General features: G+C 40.2%; 1 protein-coding gene across 1 annotated transcript in view; it reads right to left on the bottom strand.

The window, feature by feature from the left end:
• Positions 1-1,190: 1,190 nt before the first annotated feature.
• igsf3 (immunoglobulin superfamily, member 3) overlaps positions 1,191-11,726 on the bottom strand; it is a 93,453-nt gene continuing 82,917 nt past the window's right edge. Inside the window, exons 8-9 of the mRNA XM_042494995.2 lie at positions 8,311-8,751; positions 1,191-6,398 (exon numbers count right to left, since the gene is read on the bottom strand). Coding sequence (XP_042350929.2) covers positions 6,148-6,398; positions 8,311-8,751 — 692 coding nt within the window. The 3' untranslated portion in view covers positions 1,191-6,147. The remainder of the gene's footprint in view (positions 6,399-8,310; positions 8,752-11,726) is intronic.

Here is an 11,726-nt window from a genome sequence, read left to right as displayed (position 1 = left end):
CAAGCTCACCATGGTGAAAGCTGAAGACATGTCCTGTCCTTGCATTCTCTTCAGCGCCTCCTCTCTCACTGGCAATAAATCATAATCTATTTGCCTGACTGCTGCCCTGCTGCTCTGGATCGTTAAGTGCTGTCTGCCCATGTGTGCCCTCTGGTGTCTGCGCCCGCGTCAGCGAGGACTATGGATTTGCAAGCATTGCTTACTTTTATGCAAAACAGATCTTTCCTCATAGCTTGAGAAAATGGAGACGGAGAACAAAAAAAAAAATATCAGGGGGAAAGTGGGACAGGAAGATACTGCTCAAAGGGGGAGGATTCAGTGTTTTTTGCATCCTGTGAAGTTGTTATGGAGCTGGCTGACAATAACATCAGCAGTATCAGTGCGCCTGCTATCAGGGCTAGAAGCATCAATAGCTCTTTGAATGTGGGGGCTCTTTCAGTCAAGACAGATTGTTTTGTCAAGAGTCGACCAAAAGCTCTTTCAGGGTGAACCTGCATGCATCACAACCCAGAAAACAATCCAGTAACTCCACGAGCAAACACCCAAACCATGATTTTTCTTCCAGTGAATGCTGTTTTCCCTTTGTGTCACCATGATTTATGGAATGGGTGGCGGCATTTGTTCTCGGCTTCATTGGGTATGCGTGCATCGATATGAGTTAATATGAATTCATGAGAGAAGGAGTCGGAGAGAAGTTTATGAATGCCATGGACTGGTAGGAAGTTTACTGCTGAGGAGTTATGTGTGTTTGTATGTGTGTTTAAGAGAGACGGAGGAAGAGTGAGCATCCGCATTGGATGAGTTATGAATGGTGAGATGTGATTTGCTGACGCTGTCAAAAAAGTGCCTGGTTAACTTGCAGAAGGCCCAATAAGCATCATTTATCCCCCGACATGCTGACCGAATCCTTCTCTCAACCCCTGACAAAACCACCCACATACACCCACAGACCCAACTGCACATGCAAAGTAAATAAAGCTTCCCGTTGTCGTGGGGCTCAGAGGTCAAAATCCAAAGCAGACTCAACAAGACCCTGATGCCTGCAGGGCATTAACCTTGAGTTTAACTAGTTTGTTGGGAGGGGTGCTGGTAGTATTTGAGTACATCGTGGTTGTTATGAAAAAACTGGACCGATATGTTACGTCTCCAAATACTGTAAAATGCATATGGTTGGAAGGAAAACAGGGAGATGCACTGAATGTATTTTATTGCAATAAACTGACAATAGCAAAGTGCCTTTTTAATGGTCACGATGGCAACTATTTATAACAAATGGAAAAATAAACAAACCATGTTCATAGAAAAATACATCACTTAAAATAAAGCGTCACTGGCTGAACTGAAAACATCACTACAAACTATTTTACACCCAAATCTGGAGCCAGCACACAGCCAATACATGCAGCCCTCGAAACGCAGCTACAACACTGTCAGAACGTTCAGAGGAATCTTGGGGAGGCAGCTATGGATGGTATTAATATTACAAAAAAAACCCAACCCAAAAAACACCATTCAGAGTTTGACTGTACAACCCTAATGATGGTGTCAGTGCTGTGACATCACACACCACGTACCTCCTGACTCAAGTCTAGAAAGATGAAATGAATTTTGCATGAATTAGTGTGGGATTATGTGATTTACACACTGAAGCTGAAGCAGCTGTTCAGTGGCACCATATATACAACTTGCATCTCTGGGAATGTTCGAGATTTATAAAAGGCAATCATTCAACCAACAAACACGCTCCTGCAGGTTTTTTTGAAAACTGAAATCAGCTCCCTATTAGAATTTACTGCCAATGCAAATGCAAATTGCAAGACCTGCAACTATTAGTGTCAAATCACACAACAGCTTTAATTCCTGGTGGTGAGGGACAGGAAATGCACAGGATGGCTTTTCTGCAGTTTATATATTATATATAGGCTAAAGACTGTTTACAATGAAAAAAGAGGGGTAGTCCATACACTGAATATTGCAATTCAATAAGGCAACATTTTGACCACCAACATTTTTGTCAGGAAAAACAGGTGATTATATACAGAGAAAATGAGAACTATGATGAAATCACAAAATACTGTCACAAACTTTCTCATAGTCATAATATAGTACATATTTCTGTCATTGTACATTTTGTCAAAAATATGTATTATACAGTTTACACACACACACACACACACACACACACACACACACACACACAAATATATATATATATATATATATATATATATATTCCCTGCATATGCAATTAGAGAGCTTTAGCTTAGCTGCCAAATTAGTTTGTAGTGATTTATTGTTTGGCTTACACAAATTATTACATGTATCATGTGTTCTTGTAATAGTAGTTAGAGTTGTCATGTTCTGTTTTCTCTGGATGTTTGCCTGAAAATGACTTCAATGGTCAAAATATTGCCTTATAAATAGAAAACAAAATTACAATTACAACACCAGTACTCTCAAAGTGACACTGATAACCGAGTATTTCATTTGATACCTTTTCAAAATATCCACTTAATTTGATACCCATAATGTGAATGGAAGCATTCAGTTGTGTAAAATGGCACCAGATGCTATGGGCATGTAGTATAGACATAATTTTCATTGTTTTGGCACATTGAACTGCCAACTCTGGCAAACAGAGACACGCTCGAACTCAGCACATCACAGATACCCCTTTCCCACCAAATCAGCTTTGGTTCTTAAACTGGTTACATTCAGGATTCTTGGAGCTGTGGTGCTATCAAGCGCACCAGCCCGCGTTTCCAACTGTTTTGAATGAAACCATTGTAGCCAAGGAGGTGTCATCAAGGGGCAGCCAGTTGCTCAGTTGGTAGAGCAGGTGTCCCATGTACAAAGGCTATGTTCTCGCCACAGCCACTGTGGGTTCAATTCTGGCCTCGGCCCTTTGATGCACGTCATCCCTTCTCTCTTCTACTTTCAGGCCTAAGCTGCCCTATCAAATAGGCAAAAAAGCCATTTAAATAATCTTTAAAAAAAAAGAAGAAAAAAAGGAGGTGTCATCAATGGAGTGTTGTGCAATGCACAATAGAAGTAAACAGAAAAAACAAGATGATGTCCTTGATTAACTGCAGTTTTTGTTCTGTTATAACTCACTTAACAGCTCTATTGTTGCCTTCTCCATCCTCTCTTTCCAACCTGTAGAATACACTGATGTTGACATGGTTCGCACTTTAGTTCAAGGAAAACCTATTTTTTTTGGTTCCAGCTAAGAACAAAGTTTTTCAGTTCTAAACTAATTTATTCTTTGGTAAAATTGCTCCAAATAGTTCAAAATTAGGTACGAGAACTCGAACAGAACTTGTGCCATGTTGGTGCAAAGGGGTAAGACTGTATGGGTTTTAGCTGCTGAAGTAGTAGGCCAATCACATGTGTCATCAAAATAAAAAATGCTTGTATTGATTGGCTGCGAGCAAAACCAAACAAATAGTCATTTTTTTCTAGATATAGGTACGAAAAGGATTGAATGCAGGGATTGTACCTTAGAAGGTACTGAGCACTAATAACCAGCCTGATGTACTTAATAGTTTGCAATATTCAGTGTGTACTACTAGTCTTTTTCCATTGTGTGCTGCTGTGGTCCAGCACCTTGTACTCTATGAAAACACTTGTAAACACATGGTTAATAATGAGTAGCAGAGCAGCTAATCGATGAACCTTTTCTTTGAAGACACTAATTGATCCAGTTGTAGCTGAATTTGCTGCACATGCATCACATTTTCAACTCCCCCGACTGAGCAGCACCGGCCTTGCTCCACATGGAATAGTGTGGCCTATTTGAAATGGACAGGATATCTTGAAAAAAGTGAAGTTGAAATGCTTGTGTCAGCATCGGCTCCATACTTTTTTTGGACATAAATCTGTTTAATGAAGTGCTGCATAAAAGCAAAGCATTAAAAAGACAGATATGAGCAATAATATCAAACACAATCTCCACAACACCCATTCTTGAAATAGATTACTTCACAGGTTTTCAAAGGGCATCTGGAATTGGCAGTCAAATATTGTAGATGACGAGGGACTGGGTTTTGTGTTGACTCTTGGCTCAGGAAGTCAGAACGGGAAGGAGGGGGGCACTGCTCTGTCACACAAACACAATGCTCAAAGAGTTCAAAGTTTACAAAACATCAAAATTCCTCCTGCAGTATTGTCATGCAATATACATGTTGACACGATTGAGACAACAATGTCAAGTTTTTCAATAGTTTTTATGTCCTGTCTGGCAGTGAAAGGGTTAGGCCCAGGTTGAGGGTAGAGGATTTCACACCTCTCCTGGCTGTTGCATTCCAGGGAAGGTGGCACAGATTTTCAACCCCTCTGCCTTGCATCAGGGGAGCCAAGGATGACGCCTTCAGCTAGAATCCGTGATTAGAAAGACGTCTTAACAGTTCGGTTTCAGTCGTCTTTGATCAAACATCCTACCTAGGTGTTACATCACATTTCACTAAATAAACGCGACTCAAGCAAAAAGCATTAAGTGAATTCATTTTTGTGACTCGTCTGGTCGTCTATTGTACATGTAAAAGCCACAGTCATTTTCATTATAGGTATAGATATACAGTGTTTCGACACTGACCAAACTTGACAATCTGGTATGAAATGCTACAGACTGCAATGCGCAGGACAAATCTAGCATTTCTACATCTACCACATTGCCAACACACAGGCTATTGACATAATCTGCTTGGTGCAGTTGCCTGGCAACACAAGCAGCACAGTTCTTAGAGAATTTCAAAGCAAAAAGAAAAAAAAATCTTACAAAGCTATGCAAAGTAGTAAAAAACAATAAATAGAAAAATCTTTAAAATAAACACAAAAGTCAAACATTTGTCCCCGCCCATCTGTTTGTTTTCTCATAATGTGCAGATAACATTTTCAAGTGTTCTACTACACATCTATAATCTTCAGTGTGGCTCTAACAAATCAAAAGTCTTTTTTTTTAACTCATATGCTTCTTTTGAGCTTTTGAGATCTTTTAAAGACTGGACGGAGTGGTCATACTGGGCAACCTAAAGAAATGTGCAAGAATTTAGTTTCAGTCAATAACCCCCACTGTGTAATCTAAAGAGGACAATTCAACTGATTGAACATGAGTGTAAAAATTGCCCTTTTGCCCTCAAGGCCCATAAACCCACAGCAGGAGGTAAGGAGACATATTTACAATCTGCCTCAAAAACCAATCAGCTCCGCGACTCTTTAAAACTTCAAACATCAGCTGCAGAGAACAGCATCGAAAATAAGGAGGTCTTGGCACTGGAAAGAAAAATCCCTTATGTGAGAGTACGTATATCCTCAGCGGGAGAGCGCTGTTCATTTACTCCTCATCATTCCCGACGTTCCTCCATCTCTTTCTCTCTCCTCTTTTTTTTGGGGAGGATAGAGGAGAAGAGCGGAGCAGTCTCTCACTAAGGCCAGAGTGTCTGGCAGTGTTTGAGTGGTGCACGAGGACCTGTTTCTGTCTGCCAAGGCAAATTCATTGTGCAGGCAGGTGGGCCAACACACATACACACATCCTCACTTAGGACACAGACTTGTGTGTCCTTGCCTTTGTCTCTATGCAGGCTGGCAACCAAGTCATCAGCTACGGAGTCAGTGGGCGCACAGAATCACTATGGCAACCAACATAGTGGGCCAGGCTGTGGCTGCTCTTGGATCAGTGTGGAGACTTTTTTGGCATCCACTGCCAGTACCGGAGTCGATTATAGAGTTCCTTCTCTTAAATGTTGTTCCCAGGATTGGCCGATGATCTCATGTGCGCAGTATTTTTTTTCTTTTTCTCTTTTGAAAAATAGACAGATATTCAGATTAATAAAAATCAAAATGCAGCTATGAGTTTCACTGAAAACGAAAAAAACGGGAGAGGCTACTCTCCTGTCCTTCAATTCGCACTCGCACAATTAATTGTGCTAACATGGCACACCCATTCAAGTCCACACGCACACACCCAAGCACACACAGTTAACGTAAAACAAGCAGCCACCAGGGGTAGGGTTTTTAAAATGATCAACTAATTCAACACAGCAGTGAACGACAGTAAGGTCTGAAGGTGGAGTCCAGATCTGCTCCCTGGCATTGTGTTGGCTGGATACGCAATGTGCGTGAGTCAGGAGGGGGGGGGGGCGCCCTCACTTAGTCGACAGAGCCAGGGTGCAGGCTGAGCGCAGGTGGGTCCAGACAAGTGGGAGAGTAACTGAGGTGAGGTTCTTTAATCCACAGGAGAGGGGCGCCGTTCTTGCCTTCTTGACTCTTGCTGTTGTTGCGGCTCTTGTAGCGCACTAGCAACACGGCAATAAGGAGGATGCCAAAGATGGGGAAAGGGTAAAAGAACACAAAGTAGAAGAGGGAGTCGTTGGAGCACACCACTGACTGGAGGGTGGACACTGTCGACAGAGAATGGAGGAATTAAAGTTTTTCACAGATTTCACAGACCGTCCTCGGTAAAATCCTGAATCAACTAATCACTGAATTTGTTTACATGCACAAAATGGTCGAGTTTTTGCCCGCATTCTGGCAAAAACAGTACAGAGGTTCCCATACATTAATTTATTTGTGGCAGCTGTAATAAGCAAGACATCTGCTACCACATATACATTTTCCATTTTTGGAGCTGGATCATTCATTAGATGGGCTGTTGAAATATATATACCGTCACTAAAGCACCAGAACAGAGCACACTCTGGGCACAGATGGAGCAACAGAGTGTCGGGCACGTTAAAAGTGAAACTCAATCATTCTCTCTGCTGAGTCTAAAAGTTTGCATTCATCCGCAGCAGCTGCTACACTCATTCATCAATCAGATCTGATCAGATCAATTAACCCCCCTGCAAGTCAAAAAAAAAAAAAAACAACTCATGAAGCGATCTGCCTGCGCTGTACTCACAGACCTGCAAAAACCTAAATTTAGATAGGGACACAGAGTGATACAGTGCAACACACGCATTTAATAGTATCCCTACTAAACTGTTTGGATGGCTAATAAAAATATATATTGAACTAATACTCCTGTCGACATGAGGCCGTGCATACTTCGATTAATATGCCGTGACATATTGTTTAACACATCAAAATACAGAAAAGTGGATCATTGGTGGAAGATGCGAACAAAGCCTCCCTCCTTCTGTCATCAACCACCGTCTTTAAAAGGTTGGCAGTTAGATATTGTCAAAAAGTTTGTTGATATCAAAGTCTTCCACATGTTTGACAGCAGATGTGTTTCTTTTTTTGACCAGAAATGTGGGCTTCTCTTTTGGGTATGCATCTCTTCCACAGCCTTGCAAACTGTTTGTTTGAGTACAACATACAGTGCTGACTGTGAACAGGCAAGAGGGCATGTGTTGCAAACTGCGGTAAAAAGTCCAGAATAAGACACTTAATCAAAATGTGCTGTGTACACATCCAAATAATGCCATTACATGCATTACGCGTATTAATCAGAAAATGCTACATTTAGAAAAAGACTTAATTTGGAAAATTCATTATTGAGAAAATTCAAAATATTGTCATATTCAGAACAGTAGGGGAATATTAGTCTGCATTTAAAAGGTAGTCATTGAAAATTCTGAAAAAAAAATGCTATGAAATGAAATGGACATTTAACATCCCATGTTCTATATTTGTTTTGGTTTTTCCTACATTGTAAAAAAAACTTGAAAAATTAGTTCACTCTTCAAACTTAACCAGCAATGATTATGTGACTGTTAGTAAGTGAAACCAAATAAAGAAAAACGTCAAAAAAACGAAATGGACTTGAAATTCTATTCAAACTCATTTAGCATGCAGAATATACTTTTTACATTTATAAATGATATTCATCCAGCTGTTGACACTGGCGAATAAATGTATTTGACATCTTTAGATCCAAGCACAGCTTTTGACACCATTAATCACTCAGCTTTAATGCTTAACAGTGGGTGGCCATCTCGGCTCGGCTTTTAACTGAGCTTGTTCCTATCTTTAAAATAAATGCTGCCAGTGGGAAAATCAGATCATCCAAGGATGACATATAGAGTACCTAAGAGCCTCTTAATTGGCCCATAATATTCTCTAGTTGCATATACGGTATCACAGAGGACCTATTATGATTGGGCAATATGGCAATATATACTCTGAGATGAAACATCCAAAGAAGCAGCAGTTAATTAAATCTTGTGCTATCTGTGAAGAAGCTCCCTGTTCTTAAATTGCCAGTATAATAAAAGAAAACAGCCACTGATACAAGTATAGTTTTGTCACCATGTTCATTTCCACCTGCATTCAGGGGAGCTTAAAGGATTTAGTTAATTAAGGACTTACCTTGTTGCATTACATTGACAATAGTGAACCCCGAGTTGTTGGTGGCCAGGCGGTACCACACGTTACGGGGATTTAGCAGCCACTCCTCTACATGACAGTAGTATCGACCCGCATCTGATGGCCGTGCTCCTTGAATGGTCAGGCTGTACTGTTCAGAGGCCATCCTCTCAAACTGCAGGCGGGAATTTGGCCCTGGCTCCTCTCTGGGACTGCAGTTTCCATTTCCAAAGACAGCGTCATGGCCGATGGAGAACACACACTCTCTCTCATCCTCGCCCGGCTGGTCCTCATCGTCCTCATCTTCAGAGCGCTCCACATACCAGGACACTGAGAAGCGGGAGTCTCGGGACGACTGGGAGGGAATGCTACAGCCCAGTCGGATAGAGGCGGACTCTTCCACTGTCACGTTTGAGTCAGATTCCTCCACCTGCAGTCGAACCTCTGCAGAAGTCCAGAAGATAGGAAAGAGAAACAGATGGGGCCGGAAAAAAATAGAAATGTATTGAAATGTACAGTACTTGGAGCCTAGCAATTGAGCACAAAATAATAATGTTTAACCCTCTGAAACCTGGAACAAGATCAATTTCTTGTGCAGTATTCAGATGCCTTTCACAAGTATTTAAACCTTTAAAACCTTAGCAAATCAGTTTGACTTCTTTCAAAACCGTTGCTGAAAAGACAATGAGAAACGTGGCATTTGTTCCACAAATTTCAAGAAATTATTTAAAGGTGATGGGGAAATGACCTTAAAATGAGTTTGAAAAAAAGTGACAATTTAAAAAAAAAAAAAAATGGTATTTTGTTTTAAAAAAGGTAAAAATGTCTAATGTACTATTGTACTATTCTCATAAAAACGTACCTACCTTACCTTCCTTCTATGTATTAAGACACTTTTTTTTTACCTTTAAATTTCATGTAATTTTCTTGTATCTTAATCAGGGTTCACACTCATTTATAGCAATCATGGAGAATAGATTTTGTTTAGTGTTACTGAGGATTTTTTTTAATTGTACCAATTTTGATCTGAAAAACGTAGCTTAGCTATGAAAGAGCACAAACAAATTTCGAAAGAAGCACAGGAGTGGCACATTGATGATGTCAGAGGGCTATGATTGGTTGAGATTGCAATTTTGGTTTAGGATCACAACATAGGATGCTGATCCAGGGGCATGTCCTATTTGGCATTGTGCGAATCACATGATGTTTCAATAGCCACTGACATGAAGTGCAGCGCAAGATTTTAAATTAGTAACACAAAGAATGTATTTTCGAGTAGTCTTCAACCTGTTTTAGGATTTTTATGAACATGTATAATTTTTTTCTAATTTCGTAATGTTTTCAGGGATCTGATGACTTTGGGGATCATTTGACATTAACTGCAGCTTTTTGGGATTCTGTTTGAACTAGAGCTGAGATGATTAGGAGATTCATGGATTAATGAATCAATTCAAAATTCATCAACTATCTCGTTCAATAATCGATCACTCATTCAAGTCATTTTTCAAGCAAAAGCATTTGCTGCTGTCTCAAGTGGGAGGATTTCCTGATTTTTTTTATGTCTTGTATGATAAACATCTGAACATCTCTTGTGTTTTGGACCATTGATCAGACAAAACAAGCAATTTCAAGCTGTCAACTTGGCCTCTGGGAAATCGTGGAAGGCACTTCAACTTCAAATAACACTACAAAATGGCAAATAGTTCTGAAAACAGGGACACCAAACTTTCTAAATGTGCCAACAAAAGACAAAAATAAATAAATCCCAGAGTACTGTCCACAGCTATCACCGGTCTTTGAGCTTCCCAGCAAGGTTAGATCCAACCCCAAGGCTAACGTGTCTGTCTGTCTGTCTATCTGTCTGTATTGGTATGCTACAACCCTTCAGGGCTGGTACGATGACCCAGTTTCATAGCAGTTAAAAAAAAAAGATGGCAGTGACAACCTGGCATGCTTGGGCCTCTCTCACACACAGTTTGGAATGGTCTTCTTGTTAAAGCAAAATGAGAAGCAGAAAGGACAGCAGGAGACCACGAAAAGAAAAAGGCAAATGCTGGCAGTTGTCTCCCCTCATCTTTCTTCCCGACAGGCTGATTTCTGGATGGCTTCCTAGGTGGATGCATTTTTTAGCAACTTAATGAATATCCATGGTGTTTATGCAGCATATTCTGCTCATCGTATGTAGATCTTTATACATAATTAAAAACCTTTATGGTATTGTATAACTATGTATTTACCTTCCTCAATTAGGGTTAAATATTAATCAGCCACCGGTGAGTTTCTACAAACAACCATGTGTTAACTTCTGAGGTGAAACTAAAGCGTGAAAGAAATCACTGCCATACATAAAGAAAAGCCTTATGTAAGATGTACGTGTTCCCAGGTCTCTGCATTCGTATGGGCGCTGTCGCTCAATTAATTGTTAAAGCAGCGTCAGCTTCATTGTCTAGATAAAATATGAGCCTTATCCTTGCCCTTCCTGGCTCGTGACCAGACGTTTTGATCCTCACGTTTTATTTGGACAGATGCCATATCAGGGATTTCACTCTGCATTATAAACGGCACACCTGGCAGATGAACAGCACTCTCAGAGACGTCTGAGAAAAGTCACCTTCAGCTGGTGCGTGGAATAGATACATACAAAAAAGGGTATGTCAAGGATGGGTTCATCGGGTTGTTATTATTTATTTGCATTTTGGAGTTTGACTATAAAGGAGGGGGAGCAAGTTTGTGATGAGAGAGCCAATAAGGGGAAATTTAGTCAAGGATTTTAAAGGGATAGTTCATAATTTTTAAATGGGGTTTCATGGGGTACTTACAGTACTCTACATCACAAACAATAGCGTGAGTCTGATGTGGAAGCTAAGCAATGTACTGCTATGGAGGGGGTGGCAACAAAATGTATTTTAGCCACCTAAAAGAGTACAACCTAAAATATATATATATATTTTAAGTGTATGCTATATTGAGAGCATCTGCACTGCTTTACCTTTCTGTCAGACAGTGATTTCCTACAGTAAAATGAAGTCGTTATATCGCCCTCTTCAAAACACTCTGTTGGAAACATTTAACATCACTTGTCCACCACTGCATCACACAGTTATTTTGTATGTGATATTGTGCGACTTTGGTGTTTAAAGTGGTTAGTTCAGATTCACCCAAGTCCCAAAATAACAAACTAACTGATCAAAGCAGTAAAACAACAGCCTCTGTGTTCAGTGTTAATGTTTTTCTTGTCAAAACAGGCTCACTGACAGAAAGGTAAAGCAGTAAAAATACTCTAAATGACATGTAATCATAAAGTGATGTTGTTTTTTTTAAATGGCTAAATATGTTTTATCGCTGGTCCACATTCACAGAAGTGCACTGTTCAGCTTCAGTGTCAGGTTTCAGCATATTTCTCCAAACTGCGGACATGC

Source organism: Plectropomus leopardus, chromosome 10 (genome assembly GCF_026936395.1).
Source record: "Plectropomus leopardus strain MGB_pleo_1.0 chromosome 10, ASM2693639v1, whole genome shotgun sequence".
NCBI classification, from domain to species: domain Eukaryota; kingdom Metazoa; phylum Chordata; class Actinopteri; order Perciformes; family Serranidae; genus Plectropomus; species Plectropomus leopardus.
This window is presented reverse-complemented; position numbering and strand designations above follow the sequence as displayed.